General features: G+C 31.8%; 1 protein-coding gene across 1 annotated transcript in view; it reads left to right on the top strand.

Annotated features, from left to right (window-relative positions):
* The window catches only part of LOC134707216 (general transcription factor 3C polypeptide 5-like), a 52,735-nt gene extending 37,746 nt beyond the window's left edge, over nucleotides 1-14,989 (top strand). Inside the window, exons 8-9 of the mRNA XM_063566807.1 lie at nucleotides 848-977; nucleotides 14,569-14,989. Coding sequence (XP_063422877.1) covers nucleotides 848-977; nucleotides 14,569-14,810 — 372 coding nt within the window. The 3' untranslated portion in view covers nucleotides 14,811-14,989. The remainder of the gene's footprint in view (nucleotides 1-847; nucleotides 978-14,568) is intronic.
* The last annotated feature ends 2,595 nt before the right edge of the window (nucleotides 14,990-17,584 follow it).

The raw sequence follows: 17,584 nt of genomic DNA, 5'->3' as shown, positions 1-17,584 counted from the left end.
AATTTCTCCTCTGCAACAACAGCACATTTTGAAATTTATATGACCCGTAATTTGAAGAGAGCAACAAAGATCCTGTATTTTTGGCTGATCTTGCAGTTATGGTGGCGTATAGGCTTCCATTGAATTCTGTTTGGGAATCACACTTATCTCTGAAACCTCTTTGTCAGTCTTTACCAAACTTTGCAGTAATAATACAGTTGAGGTCTGGATTTTTTAACTCCTCATTTTGTACTGATAAGCTGGAAACCTTACAAAGTATGTCAAAACCAGGCTTAAGATAATTACCAGTAACATGAGCCGACCACATACAGGCTTTCAACAATAAATAGAATGGTCAAATACTGGCCAAACTAAAGATTTACCAAAAGTGTCCCTACTGATCTGTGGGTAAAAAAACCAAGGCTATCAACAATAATCAGAACTGTCCCCACAAAACTGTGGTCTAAACCAGACTGTAGACATTTACTAGAGTTGTTACTGCATAACTGTCTGACAAAACCTGGCTATAGACAATAATCAGAACTGTCCCCACAAAACTGTGTGTCTAAACCAGGCTATAGACAAGTACCTGTACTGTCCCCACTAAATGTTTGACAGAACTATCCCCACTATATTACTGGGTAAAACTAGACTATAGATCATATCTAGAACAGACCAATAGAAATCATTTAATAAAAGACAAAATGAAAGATGTGCAAATCATCGGAGAATTGCTAGTTAATAAATCATCACAATAAAATCTGAATATGTGGTAAAATAATTGCATCCTAAAATGAATCCCCTCAATGTAAAATTGAAAAAGTGAAGTCTTTAAATTTTTTTCTAACTTAGCTATTTAACTTTGTAGACAAAAAATTGTGATGAGAAAGATGGATGGTGTCCTAGAGGTACAATAGAGAAATGTCGAGACTTGATGACAGAGCACACAGAGAAACTAATACATCAGTCAGGATCATCATTAGAACCTGGAGAATATGGTAGGTACATCAATCATCTTATGAAGGTTAACATTCAATTATCTCATGAAGGACATCATTCAATTGTCTCATGTAAGACACCTGCAGGACACCATTCAATTATCTCATGTAGAACACCATTTAATTGTCTCATGTAGGACACCATTCAATTATCTCATGTAGGACATCATTCAATTATTTCACTGAGGTTAGCATTCAATTATTTCATGTAGGACACCATTCGATTATCTCATGCAGGACATCATTCAATAATCTCATGTAGGTTACCTACAGGACACCATTCAATTATCTCATGAAGGACACCTGCAGGACACCATTCAATTATCTCATGTAGGACACCTGCATGACACCATTCAATTACCTCATGTGGGACACCATTCAATTATCTCATGCAGGACACCATTCAATTATCTCATGTAGGACGCCATTCAATTATCCTATGTAGCCAGTAGGACACCATTCAATTATCTCATGAAGGACACCATTCATTTGTCTCATGTAGGACACCATTCTATTATCTCATGTAGGGCACCATTCAAATATCTCATGTAGGACACCTGCAGGACACCATTCAATATCTCATATAGGACACGATTCAATGATCTCATGTAAGACACCATTCAATTATCTCATGTAGGACACCATTTAAATATTGCTTGCAGGACATCATTCTAATATCCATGTAGGACACTATTCAAATATCTCATGTAGGTTACCTGCTAGACACCATTCAATTATGAGTATCTCATGTAGGACACCATTCAATTATTTCATGTAGGGCACCATATAATTATTTCATGTAGGACATCATTCAATAATTTCATGTAAGACACCATACAATCATCTCATGTAGGATACCATACAATTATCTCATGTTGGACATCATTCAATTATCTCATGCAGGACACCATTCAATTATCTCATGTAGGACGACAACATACAATTATCTCATGTAGGACACCATACAATTATCTCATGTAGGAAGACACCATACAATCATCTCATGTAGGACGACACCATACAATTATCACATGTCGTACACCATTCAATTATTTCATGTAGGTTAACATTCTAGTCTCAGTCAAAATTAGAAACCAAAATTAGATTATGTAAGTGACAAGTATCAAGCTATTTAAAGGGAGATATAAGATTTATGTCAATAGAGTCTATTCAATAATTATTTTTTTTAATTTGAGTTGAACATCTTCCTTATACAATTTCACAACTTTTTTTAAATTTCAGTCCTCAGGTGAAAACCAAATAAACACTTAAATCTCTTGATAGATCAGTATAATTATTTCTTTGGTGGCCTTCCACAATGAGATGAACCTAAACTGTATAGTCAGCTATTAAAGGCCTTGACTGAGAAAATGTGAAAGAACATTGAATGAGAAAAATGATGGCCTAATTTATAACAATTTTGTTTACCAAAAAAAAAAAAAGTATAAAAGACATGTACCAATGACAACGACTTAACTACAGTCTTGAGACTTGATACAGTCATATAAAACTGTGCGTGCTGAACCCTCCCAGATTGTGTAAGTGTAACAGCACAACAAAAGAACAAACTAAAACTCAGTTGTAATTAATTAGCTTACACAAAACACATCTAACATAAAAACAATTGACACAAGTGAATGATATAAGAGAACTAACATTAACTGAAAGCTTACTAAGCTTACTAAGCTCGTTACAACTAGTAAATAAATCGTGATCTTCTAGACATGAATGAATAAATGGTTTTGATTTTGTCTGATATTTACCACAAGTAATTGTTTTATGAGAGTAAATTATGAGCCTTATTTGTAGTAATTCAAGAAGGAATGTGATTATATAATGACTTGATATATTATACATGTACAATTATAAATGAAACCATGCAACTGTAGCGTTTTCTGAATTAATAGCTCACATCTCATTTAATTGATCCCATGGATAACATTTAAAGATTTCAAACCAATAAAGATTTACCTCCCCTGGCTCATGATAGTTTATATGAAAATGAACCACCATTAAACTCTCATTACTTGTAGATTTGTTTCTGTTTGAAACTAAGTCTGAATTTCATCATGTATACTTAGGATATGCGAACAGAATGGTTTGGTAACTACTGGATAACACTGCTTCCTAGTCCTCTTCCTTTTATTATATGACAATAATAAGATGATAACTGTAAAGTCAGAAATTATTGTGATGTTTTTATGAATGCAATAATGTGACTGAGTGATTATTGCAATAATGAAAACTTGCATTCTGATGTAAATGATATCTGATACATATATCTATACAAGATTTTCCCAAAATCGCAATAATTAATCTCACATTTATGTCCAATTTATAAAATTAGCAATAATAAATGCATGCAATAATTTCTGAATTGACAGTTACTTATTGATTAAACTTTCAAATCTTCCTTGAAAGATAGCAGGTTTTAATAAAGATATTGAAGATTATTACATTAGTGAAAATCTGAGAGCACTATGTTCATGCCAATTATATTTCAATATTTTAGAGTTTGAACATGTCATTCATTACTGTGCCTTTTATAGCACAAAATCAAACATTTTGAAGGGAATTTGAGCAAAATGACAAAAGATCAGTATAGCTAATTCCCCTCGATGAGGTACAATGAGTTTTTATCAGGTGATCTTATAACCCCATACAGATGATGGAATTGTGTATGCTGTTGGATGGAACATAAAGTTCAGAACAATTTCAAAATGAAATTTTGTATTTTATTTAAATGAAGACATTCAAAAACATCCCTTTATTATTTCCTTGACTAACTCACACAATTCATTTATAAAAAAAATAGTCAGTATTGAAAGAAATATTGAGAACAAGTTTAATGTATCAATAAATTGACAGCTGCTTACTATATATAAACGTATTACAACATGTGGAGATATTTGTATTGCATCAGCATATTCATAAAGTGCATAGTGTTAACATCCTTATACAGATACTCAAGGTTGTCATTTAAAATGGATTACCGGTAGTGTAAGAATCTTTAAAAAAAAAAAACCTTTCATTTTAAATGTAATCACAGTGATCAATTAAAATCTTTGAAGTGAAAAAAAAAGAATCCTGATAAAATTAGTTATCCATGATACATGTAATTACTAGTCTTATATAATACCTGTGCATGATTTATAGTAATTTTGTAACACCTACAAGTATATAAAGATCTATATTATTAGACCTCCACTTGTAGAGTGGGTGGTTTACTTCAATCACCTTGTCTCTTTATCTGTTTGTCTGTCTGCTACTTAAGCTTTTGTATTAAAGAATGATTTGATATTTGGTATTATCTTTATGATAAAATAGAAAAGAATGGATTAGCTGCATGGAAATGTAGGACACAAAATAAACCAAAAGCAAATATAGAATACTTTTATTACTGTTCTCCATCTTTAAGTTATAGCAAGAGTTTAATTGCTGTTCTTCATCTTAAAAGTCATAGCATTGAGTTTAACAAGAAGAAAAGTCCCCCCTAACTGCATGTTTAAGACACCATCTAAGCATAACTTGAGCAAATATTTTTAAGAATACAGATGTGAGTGAATATTAAATATCCTAACTATATCTGGAAAAAAATACTGTTATAAAGTGTTTTAATGTAATGAAGCCAGGCAGTCACTTCCTGTTTGACTATACTTTGAATTTTTATAATACCAACTGAGCATTTAATCTTAATGATGAGATTAGTGTATTTTTTGTATGACATCATGGTTTGCATCATGTGCAGTGCAACATCTGTCTTATTTATTTTTGTCATCATTATGCAAATAAGCATTTACTATAAAATTACCTGATCAATGACTAGTAAATAGGCCTGATCATGAATAAGGAAAACATTGAAATGTCTCACAGTAACCAGTATTTTGAGTACTATTATAACTAAACCCTGGAGTTTGAGATGATATGAATTTTTATACCACTGTACGTACAGAGCCAAATACTGAATGAATCTGATTTCATCTTATGATGGTGATGTCTGAATCACTCAAGTCTCTTTTCGTGAAAACATTACAGCATGGCTCACTTTCAAATTTACTTCTGATTGTCCCTGAGCTTACACTCATGCTCAAGCTACTCAATTACAAAAAATGAGAAATTTTATAAAAAAAAGGTATATTAAACAATCTGTACACATTTTAAGAACGCATCAGATAATACCATTCTACAGGGGATTTCTTCAATGTAAAGGTAAACTGATTTGTTTTGTACAGGAAGATTAACATCTAGCCTGCTTTAATGAATAGACTTTAAAAACATGAATCTTTTTTTTTTCTGTAAAAGTTACAAAAACTTGTTTTTTTTCATATAAAAAGAAGGTTGAAATATAGGTCCTATGTTTATCTTTCTGCAAGTTGACACTTTATAGGTAGAAAGTACATATTGACTCAGCCACAGAGTAAATACAATGCATAGCAACCAGTCTAGTAATGCTGGCTACCAAATGTTTAGGGTGCAGTGATGCAGGGCCCACTCACTGTCTCAAATACAGAAATATAAGTTTTTATAATACCTATACACTACTGCAAATGTTTTGTCAATGATACCAAGTTTTTTTTGTGGATTTTATACCTGTGATATATAACACATCAAACCTATCATGTTTACTGTTGACCTTGATGTAGTTTGGATTGCATAACAAACCTGTTTTACCTTATAAACATTAAATACAGGAACTTCATTAACATTTTAAACACATGTTTCTTTTATACATTAATATTGTTTACTACCTCTGTAGGAGTTTGGTTCAATGTATTGTCATCTTAACTTGTGGTAAATCTACCTTGTGTTTCTTGGTGACCATTTATATCTCTACCGTCACTCTGAACTGTCCTTTTAAACATTGACAGATATTCTTTAGGTAATATGTTGAGAATGTTCAACTGACTTTTTATTTTTATTGCATATTATACAGGATTGGCTAAGTAGATTGATACCTTAACATGATGAATGAATATAGTATAACATTTATATGCATATTTTGCTCCAAAAACATGACAAATCTTAACCAAGTCTTAACCTGCATGACTGCACTTAAAAATGATTGTACCAAATATGTTGATCGTCTTGAGGTAGAAGAATTTAGGAGCCCATGTATGATAAGTTTAATTGGCTACCCTGGTCCACACCTTAGATAAATAATAGTTTGGTATTTATATTAGAATATGTTTTTGATTTAGAATTGACAGTATGTGAAGTATACTAGACTGTGTAGGTGTTTTTATATTTATATGACCTGGACGTGGTCCTAGGTGCAATAAAAATTTTATTATCTGCAGATTAAGGATTAAATAAATTGTTGGCAGGATCAATAGTAAAAGTTACAGGGTCATATTTATCCACCCTTTCATAAATCCACGGATTTATTTTAATATAAGTGTACGGGGGTGATGTGTCAATTGCTAAATCATGGAAAGGTAGATTATGATTAAGTTCAAATTGTTCATTCATTTTCAACCGAGTAATTGACATTTATTTTTTGAATCAAATCATTGACTGAATTGAATTTAAGTTATACCTATAGCAGGAAATAACTTTAAGAAATACCTTCAAAAAATTATAATGATGTAATTTATAGCACGAGTCAGTCAGATAAGCTGACCCCAGTTTGATTTGATATCAAATAAAGATATGTTGTAGGGAAGTATATGCCAATTACAAGAATATAAACATCTATAGGTCCTTAATGTAGTCTTTAACCATGAGCAAAACTCAGACTATACAGTAAGCTAAAGAAGGCACAGAATAACAAGCTTTAAGGTGTGATCCAAAGCTCCATGTTGAAGGCCTTACTTTGACCTATAATGGTGTACATGAGTTTTACAAATTGTGTCTTGGATGGAGAGTTGTCTCATTGACACTAATACCACATTTTCTTATATCTAATAAAGGGCCAATAATTGAACTATTTGGGGGACATTTTTTTTTTTCCCATCTCAGATGCTACAGGTACAAGCATAAAATATGTCAACCAAAATCACATAAGGATTTTTTGGGAAAAGGCGTCAGGACAGAAGAGCGTCTGGATGAGAGCATCCAGGGATGGACTGAGGGAACCAAGGGTGCAGCATCCTTCTATTTTGAGCTAGAGAGACCAATATTATATCTTGAAATGATTTTTAGGTCAACTGTACATTTCTTTCTTGCAGAGTTTATCTGATTTCAACCTATTTCCATGCTTCATTGGTCAATGATTAGTTTTTATGTTTATGTTCATTTCACAGGTGCTAAAGTTTACCTATATTAGGTATGTATGATGACTGTAAAGTGTACATGTATGTTTGGTCTGTCTGGCATGATTCATCTGACTTTGACCCCAAGGTTCATGAATTATTGATAATGTGAAGTTTTTGTGATACTGTAGTAATACCTTTATCTTAAAAACTTTCAATATAAATTTCAATCCCGATAAGTAAAGCAGGCAAGAACTTGCAGTGTGTGCACTTTTGTTTTAAACTGAAGAGTTTAATGGGAAAGAATTGCTAACTGATCTGTCTGACCCAATGTTTACTGAAGAAAGTAGCAATGACAGTAAATTGTAAACTATATTTAATGAATGGCTATTATTTATTTTGAATTTATTGAACCATAAAACTAATTTTTGACTCTTCACATTGAATAATCCGCGAAGCGGATTATGTAAAATGTGAAGAGTCAAAAATTAGTTTTATGGTTCAATAAAATCAAAATAAATTATTGCCATTCATTATAAATAAATTTCTATCAAAAATAAGTTTCAAAGAACTTTTTATATTATTCATATTAACAATAATAACGTACACACATGTTGGCGTATGAATACACAACGTCAGAGTGGGCGTGTCGCCATCAAAATTGACAACATTGAAAATAAAACTAATAATTTAAACCAATCAGAAGACAGTAAATACACCAAATTTATTTATTAATTTGTACCCCATAAAAGTATTAGTTATATTAGTAACTGTTATTACTTGCACAGGAATAAATGAATATGTGGGGTTTAAATGGCAGTAAGAGAACAACCTAATAACACAGAAATTTAAAATGCATCTAGATATCTTTGGAGCTAAGTTATGACACAAGTATTATGTATGTAAGAATAAGTTTCACCTTAGTCCATGTGTACGTTTATCTAGATCTGTATGTCCCAAAATTGGTTTCTGTTCTCTAAATTCAGTTTGCTCCAACCAAAATGTAAGGAAACTTATACATTTCTAGAGCAATACTGATTAACAAATGGAAAAATTGCTGATTTTTTTATGTTTCTATTCTCTAACTTGAGTTTGCCTTAACCAAATTGTTATAAATCTTATACACAATGCTTATAACCAAAAAAACACAGATTTAGTTTAATGCTGGTGGTGTCACTTTACTGGTCCAGAGTTATGCTCCTTTTCCCCCCACTTTTCTTAAACAAATTTGCCTCAAACAAATATAAGTAACTTATACACAGTGCTTTGTTTTTACCACAAAACTAAGTCAAGTACACATTTGGGTAGTACAGCTTTATTTTCCTTGAGTTACTGGTATGTCTCTTTATAATGATATATATGCAAGTGTGGGTATCATCTGTGTCCCATGGATTCATTCTCCATTCATTTTTATGCCCACCTACAATAATAGAGGGGCATTATGTTTTATGGTCTGTAAGTCGGTTTGAACGTCCATTTGTCCCGCTTCAGGTTAAAGTTTTTGGTCAGGTAGTTTTTGATGAAGTTGAAGTCCAATCAAATTGAAACTCAGTACACTTGTGCCCTATAAAATCTTTCTAATTTTAATGGCAAATTAGTGTTTTGACCACAATTTCACGGTTCACTGAACATAGAAAATGATAGTGCAAATTTCAGGTTGAAGTTTTTGGTCAAAAGGTAGTTTTTGAAGTGCAAATTTCAGGTTAAAGTTTTTGGTCAAAAGGTAGTTTTTGATGAAGTTTAAGTCCAATCAACTTGAAACTTAGTATACATGTTCCCTGTGATATGATCTTTCTTATTTTAATGCCAAATTAGATTTACCCAAATTTCACAGTCCACTAAACACAAAAAATGATAGTGCAAGTGGGGCATCTGTGTACTATGGACACATTCAGTCAAAATATAACATTTTATAACAAGGTTCAAAATTATTTGATATCCGTATTCATGTATGTCTAATATTGACATTGCTGTAGGTTTTAACGGTTCATGTTTTATTACCAGTATTTGGAGATACATTACTATAAAGCATGCAAATGTAGTTGACACTACCCTTATAAGGTTACACAGTAGGAAGATTTGATATTCTGCATGGTGTAGCAATTTAAAGTAACCTCACATAATCTAATGAAACCATGAATCATTGATAACTTGATCTTGTTTACTTTTAAACCATAAAGTGATATAAAGATCAAAGCCGCTAGACAGTCACAAAATATAAAAAAGTTTAAAGATATAATCTCTTGACATGTTTATGTTTTCTTCATATAATTTGAATGGACACAGTTTTTTTTAGTGCACCTATATTCATGAACTGAGTCTAGTTTCTGCTTTATGTTATAATTGAACTAAGTTTGCCATTCTATGAAACTAAGAAATTGTTGTAATAGCCCATACATTGTATAGAGAATTGAATTTAGTTGTTATAGTTGTTAGTTAATATGTATCAGCAGATTTGAAGCAGCCTGTTTTAACATGAGCTAAATTATCATAACTTGAACTGTAATGTAACTGAAAAGGGATAGCAAAGTTTTAGCAAGCTCTTTTCTAATTGTTTTAGAAATTAGTGAAAGATTTTTATACAACCACAAAAATTGAAATTTTTTTGGTCATATATTGGTATCATGTTGGCGTAGTCGTCGTCCGAAGACATTTGGTTTTCGCACTATAACTTTAGTATAAGTAAATATAAATCTTTCAAATTTAAAGACAAGGTTCATGACCATAAAAGGAAGGTTGGGATTGATTTGGGAGTTTTTGTCCTAACAGTTTAGGAATTAGAGGCCAAAAAGGGCCCAAATAAGCATTTTCTTGGTTTTTCGCACAATAACTTTAGTACATATGTATTAGTAAACAGAAATCTATGAAATTTTAACAGGTTTATGACCACAAAAGAAAGGTTGGGACTGATTTTGGGAGTTTTGGTCCCAACAGTTTAGGAATAAGGGGCCAAAAAAAAGGTCCCAAATAAGCATTTTTCTTGGTTTTCACACAATAACTTTAGTATAAGTAAATAGAAATCTATGAAATTTTAATACAAGGTTTATGACCACAAAAGGAAGGTTGGGATTGATTTTGGGAGTTTTGTTCCCAACCATTTAGGAATAAGGGTCCAAAAGGGTCCAAAATTAAACTTTGTTTGATGTTATAAAAAAATTAATTATTGGGGTTCTTTGATATGCCAAATCTAACCGTGTATTTAGATTCTTAATTTTTGGTCCTGTTTTCAAATTGGTCTACCTTAAGGTCCAAAGGGTCCAAAATTAAACTTAGTTTGATTTTAACAAAAATTGAATTCTTAAGGTTCTTTGATATGCTGAATCTAAACATGTACTTATAATTTTTGATTATGGGCCCAGTTTTCAAGTTGGTCCAAATCAGGGTCTAAAGGGTCTAGAATTGAACATTATTTGATTTCATCAAAAATTGAATTCATGGGGTTCTATGATATGCTGAATCTAACCATGTATTGAGATTTTGAATATTGGAGCATAATAGGTAAATGTCCAAAGTCTATTAAAGTTCTTAGACCACATTCATTCTGTGTCAGAAACCTATGGTGTGTCAACTATTTAATCACAATCCAAATTCAGAGCTGTATCAAGCTTAAATGTTGTGCCCATACTTTCCCCAATTGTCATGGTTCGATCTCTGCGGTCGTATAAAGCTGCGCCCTGGGGAGCATCTGGTTACCATTGTATTACTCCTTTGACTTCATCAGCTGACTTTTCTCTGAATAAAAAGAGCAGAAATAAGTTAAAGATATGTTTTAAAGAACTGTGTTCCTTAATGTCCAATGTTTCAACCAATAATGTTATTTTGACTAGAATATTTCTTAAGAATAACAATTGTCTCTACAAATAATAAACTGATTTATGGTTTGGTTTATAGAATTGTATAATTGGAATTTATAATTCTGTATAAGTTTGGCCCAGTTGACTTTTTTTTACCAAATTTGGACATAGTGTGTTGTTGGCACTAATGTTGTTCTGATTCAAATTATTTCCCCCTTACAATTTACAGATCATGATATTAGATAATTGTGGTAAGGCTTATAGGTGACAACCCTCTTAGGCATAGTTGCAACAGAAGGGTTTGGCTTTTTCTATTTGGATCTCTTTGGCTTTCTATGCTCTAAAACAGACTAAGGACGCCATTTTGTAACAAACTATTTTCTTACCTTTTAGAAATAATAGATTAGATGATTTTAAAAAAGTACAAGAAGGTTTTTCACCAATTTTATATGCTATCTATACAAATAATCACCTATTCTGAAAGAACTTAATCAGTAATATTTAAGACAATAAAACAAGAGATATACATGCATTTTTATGCCCCACCTACGATAGTAGAGGGGCATTATGTTTTTTTCCTATGATTTTCAGTTATAGATCATCAAGCCAAGGTTGTATGCAAGAGTTTACCAAAATCACTTAATCTATGACATAACCTATTTTCTGTTCCTTGACCTTGATGACAAGTATTTTTCAAGTTAGATAATTTGATATGAGTATATTTGGTAGTCTAACATTGACATTTCTGTACTTTTGTCTTATTATGTGGAAATCTTATACTACAAAGCATGTAGAAGTAGGTGACACTATCTGTAAGGTTGCACAGTAGGCAGATTAAATTTTCTGCATGTTGTAGAAATTTAAACTAACCTCACATAATCTAAGGAAACTTGATCTTGTTTACTTTAAACCATAAAATGATATAAAGATCAAAGTTGCTAGACATTCACACAAAAAAAGGAAGTTTTTAAAGATATAATCATTGACAAATTTATGTTTTAGGTAAATAATTCCATAAGATAGTTTTTTTTGGTGCACCTTTATTCACGAACAATTCATGAACAGAGTCCAGTTTCTACTCTTAGGAACTCCTCTAGTAATAACCCATACATGGCAGAGAATACTGTTACTAAAGGTGTTGAATTACTTGATATGTATCAGCAAATTTTCAACAAAAAATTTGATTCAGTTTCATTTTGTAACATAGGGTAATTTATCATAACTGGTACTGTGAAAGGTAAAAAGGAAAAAGGAAAAAATTGAAATCAACACGTTTAATAATTTCATTCGTTCAAAGCACCTTTCTGGATTTACCTTCATCAGGAAATCTCAAAATTATAGCAAACCCTCTTCTAAACAACCTCAAAGCAAGACATAAACTTTGATTATTGTTTTATAATTCTATAAACTTTTTGAATTATAGTTTTTCATGTGTGACGTCATGCTGTGTCTAAATTTCATAAATTCAAATGTGGCATAACGTTTGCCTTTTTGCCATGGTATGTGACGTCATTTTTTTTAATTGCGTTGACGCCTGGACTGATTCGGGTGTTTCTATGCTGTATTGAACTTGGCATCATGTATTTGGGTTTAGTTTTCTGTAATAAGTTAATACTTCAGTTTCATTATGAATATATCTTTCACATTCAGTTGTTAAAATTTACTGTTTGCAATAGCATGAATTGTTCTATATAATAGTGTTATTATCCCGGGCATAAAAACAATGCCGTTTATTTGGCAAAACCTTTTCAACTTTTGATCTTCAGTGCTGTACAACTTTGTACTTTTTTCACTTTCGATCTTTTATATCTGGGCGTTATGTATTCGGGTTTAGTTTTCTGTAATTAGTTAATACTTCAGTTTCATTATGTATATCTCTTTCATATTCATTTGATAAAATTTACTGTTTGCAATAGCATGAATTGTTCTATATAATAAGAATGTTCTTATCCCGGGCATACAAACAATGCCGTATTTGGCAAAACCTTTTCAACTTTTGATCTTCAGTGCTGTACAACTTTGTACTTTTTTCACTTTCGATCTTTTATATCTGGGCGTCACTGGTGAGTCTTGTGTGGACAAGACGCATTTTTGGCGTATTGAATTTTAAACCTGATGCTTTTTGTTATCTATTAAACATGCTTTTCTTTGTCTAATATGTTCTTCTTTTTATTTGTATTGTATTCCTGTAATATTATATTGTCATTTCAATGTTATATTTAACTTTGCCATTAAAGTGCGAGGTTTGGCATGCCATAAAACCAGGTTCAACCCACCACTTTTATTCCCCTTTAAAAGTGTCCTGTACCAAGTCAGGAAGATGGCCATTGTTATAATATTGTTCGTTTCTGTGTGTGTTGCATTTTAACGTTGAGTCGTTTGTGTTTTCTCTTATTTTTGAGATATTGAGATAAGACGTGGCACGGTACTTGTCTATCCCAAATTCATGTATTTGGTTTTGATGTTATATTTGTTATTCTCGTGGTGTTTTGTCTGTTGCTTGGTCCGTTTCTGTGTGTATTGCGTTTCGGTGTTGTGTCGTTGTTCTCCTCTTATATTTAATGCGTTTCCCTCGGTTTTAGTTTGTCACCCCGATTTTGTTTTTTGTCCATGGATTTATGAGTTTTGAACAGCGGTATACTACTGTTGCCTTTTTTTATAAATCAGTGAACAGTTTTTATACGACTGCAAACATTTTTGCAGTCTTATATTGGTATCACGACGTCGTCGGTTTGCAGCGTGGTTGTTGTCAGCGTTGTCCAAAGACAGATGGTTTCCGGATTATAACTTAAGTATCAGCAAATAGAAATCAGTAAAATTTTAATACAATGTTTATAACCACAAAAGAAAGATTGGGGTTGTTTTAGGGGGTTATGATCCCATCGGTTTAGAAATAAGGGGCCCAAAACATACATTTATCCAGTTTCAGGACAATAAGTTGTGTATAAGTATTTCAATTACTCTGAAGTTGTACCACAATGTTCATACCATTAAGTAGAAGGTTGGGATTTATTTTAAGGGTTATGGGGCAAACAGTCTAGGAATAAAGGGCCAACAGGGGCCAAAACAAGCATTTTTGAAGTTTCAGGACAATATTTTATGTTTAACTGTATGGATCTCTCTGGCATTGTACCACAAGGTTCCATATATTAAAGGGAAGGCTTGGTGTCAGTTAGGTTTTTTTTTAAATCCTATATGAGATTTGCTCAGGTTGACCTTTTTGACCAAATTTGGTCTTACAGGTCATTTATAGAAAATGAGTTTTTCTTTCTGTCTAGTTGGCACACTCAACATATATTTATTTCGTTTACACCTGGTAGGCATTAACCCTGATTGATTATCAGTCCCAATATTGTAACATTCTCCAAGTACTGAAGTAACCAGTGTTGACATGATTCAAATGATTTTTTCTAGAGCTTAGATTTCAATCCTCTTTGACAAAGTTAGAACAGAAGGTTTTGGCTTTTCGATTTAGATCCTTTTGGTTTCTATGCTCTCTAAGGTTTTAGGATTTTTTCATTCAAAACAAGATGTGAGACACAATTTTGTATAGAAGTATATTCCTTTATACATTCATGTGCTGTTCATGATAATTTTATATTTCAGCTAGGAATCTGAGATTAAAAAGAATAAAGAAAAAGAAAATTTATGAAGAAGAAACAGATGAAGAGGAAGAAGAAGATGAAATACCAGATACAGAGGAAGAGGATGAAAGGGAGACAAATGAGGATGAACAGGAAATCACTGATATAAATACAGATTCTATTCTGGGAGAGGACTTAAATTTAGAAAGTATGATAGAGGAAGACATGAGTTTCATGGAAACTGAGATGTTAGACTGTGTTTGATGGGCAATAAAGATAGTCTCCTGATTGCACAAGGACTGAAAGTCAGAAAGAAGACCTTGTCTGATTGGTCAGAGTAAATCAATCACCGTATGAGGTTGTATTTGATCAGTCAAAAAATAATCATATTGCCATTTGATCAAGTATATGACAGATGGAGAGAGAAGTGAGGTAAACTAAGGTGCAATTTTGTTATTAAAAACGATATGTAAAATCCAAAGTGATGTTGTACTAAGAATAACGGAGATAAAGAATAAAAAAAAGAAGATGCAATAAATAAAGAACTTGGAACCATCTTAATGTGTCAGAATCGTGCAATAGACTGGATAGTTCCATCATTAACTATCATAATTGTTCTCTTTTCTATTAAAGGATGCTATTAAAGTGCTGTATTGGTGCGTACCTAGTATCTGTCCTTTTTGATATCAATTAGTCAAAATTAGCAATTGTAAACTGTCAATTTCTTTTTATAGAGGTTGTTATTATATATAAGCTTACTTGACCAAATGTCTATACAGATATTTAGGTTATTGAAAAAGAATGTTTGTCTTTTGTATTTTTGCCTTGTCAGTATTTTAGACATAGATATAAATATTTGGCAGCTGCAGTAGTGGCCACAACCATGTAAACTACTGGTATTTGAATAAAGCGTTTCATGGAACCAGAGAATGAAAAAGAAAACAAGTTTTTTTTATTATGTGAATTTCTCACTTATGGTGTAATATGATAACAACAACCACATTTGGTATATGGGTGCCTTGCAAGGTCTACATGTCTGTAATACAAGGTCCACCTTAAATACAGAACTTATTTAATGGATCAGTGGACAAGGTGAAAGTTAAGAGATTAGGTATTTCTCAAATACTATAATAATTAGGTCAACAACATGCGGTGTATGGAATGATTGTAAGAGGTACATGTCAGTCTGGCAAATTACATCTGACCATGACCTCATTTTCATGATTCAATGTTAACTTTTTTGTTTTTTCTGTTTTTCAGTTATCATAATCAATAGGTCAACTGTATTCGATGCATGGGAAAATGTCTATCTGTCAGGATTTTACTAACCTTGACCTCATTATCATGGATCTTCAAAAATGTTAAGTTTGTGTGATACTTGTAGAAAAGCTTTTATGTTTAAGACTTTCAACATGAAATCAATGATTAGTAAAGCAGGCTATACATTTCAGTATGTGCACTCTTGTCCTATTCAAAAGACATACAGGGTACATTTTTGACTTATAAAAAATGGTAAACAGGTCAACAGATACTCTTGAGTTTTCTCAAATACTTGTAAGATGAAATTTGTATCAACTTACTTTATAACATAATGACACGACCATATATAACAGCTTTGATATAAAATACCTGATTTTCTTTTGTTGTTTACAGCAGGCATTCAAGGTCTGTTGGTCAATATCTAACCATGTGTATTAAATAAAGCTATTATTACACCACAATTGTATCTGTTTAATGTTTTTAATAACGAAAACTACTTAAAAGCTATGTTAATGTCACGTATGTATGGTTGAATGAGATGTCTACAAAGGTTTTCAATTATGTTATGCTTGGTATATGTCCTTGGTCAATGATATTGATGTAATAGAGAACTATATTCTGATTATGCTTTGAATGTTTATTGGTTCCAATTATTATGCTCCAAAGGTGGTTAGATTTTAACTTTTCAGTACTTCAGTTTTGAACTATACATCCTTTCAGAAATTGTTGATGTTGACATACTTTTAACATTTCGACCTTGTCATGAATATGAGAATATATATTGAAGTTTTATTTTATCTGACTATTGACAATTGTAATGCTGATATTTGGTTTTAACAGTGTATTGGGTGATTGAATAACATTATATTTTGATTTAATTTCAACGCTGGACAAACAATGTCATAAAGAAAGGCAACAGTAGTAATGCCAGTGTTCAAAAGTCATAAATCTATTGAGAGAAAACACATCTGTGTTACAAACTGAAGCTGTGGGGAAACACATCAACTATAAGAGGAAAACAAAGGAACAACAGGAATACTGAAGTGCATCAAAAACAATTACCAACACATATATTTGATAACAACTGCCATATACCTGACTTTGTACAGGGCATTTTAAAATAAAATTGTGGGTTGAACCTGGTTTAATGAACAACAAATATATTCCATCAATAACAGACACCACAGGATATCAAAAATGCACTTAAGTAACTATGACAAAAGAGGATTTCTGTTTTTGTTAAATTTTGTTTTTAAGGTTTTATTTGTAATTGATTGATGATAAACTATTGATCCTGTGTAAGTTAAAATACAATTGTCCTTCATTTGACATAATTTCATGGTATATGCCAGACGTGCGTTTTGTCTACATCAGACTCAACAGTGACGCTCAGATCAAATTACTTAAAAAGCCAAACAAGTATGAAGTATATGCTGGAGTAATGTCAAATGAAATGGTATTAGATAAAATCTTATAGGTTAAACATCTATTATAGGTAATGTATTTGATGTAGATTTAATCTGATTTACTTTATAGTAGGCTTATAATGTATTACAAAATGTGATAATGGGAAGACAAATCACATAAGTTACTTATTGAGGACTATTGCTTTGATCCTGTAGGCTATTATATAGATTCTAATAACCACTAGTGATCTATAACTAGTGTAAGGAATATCAGGGCCATTATGTGTATGATAAATAGATGTGGACCAAGTATATAATGAATTGAAAATTAAAATACTTTATAGAAAAAAGTGTGCATCTTTATGAATTAAT

This window comes from Mytilus trossulus, chromosome 2, assembly GCF_036588685.1.
Source record: "Mytilus trossulus isolate FHL-02 chromosome 2, PNRI_Mtr1.1.1.hap1, whole genome shotgun sequence".
In the NCBI taxonomy this organism is placed as follows: Eukaryota; Metazoa; Mollusca; class Bivalvia; order Mytilida; family Mytilidae; genus Mytilus; species Mytilus trossulus.
The sequence above is the reverse complement of the archived record's forward strand: the minus strand, read 5'-3'. Positions and strand labels throughout refer to the sequence as shown.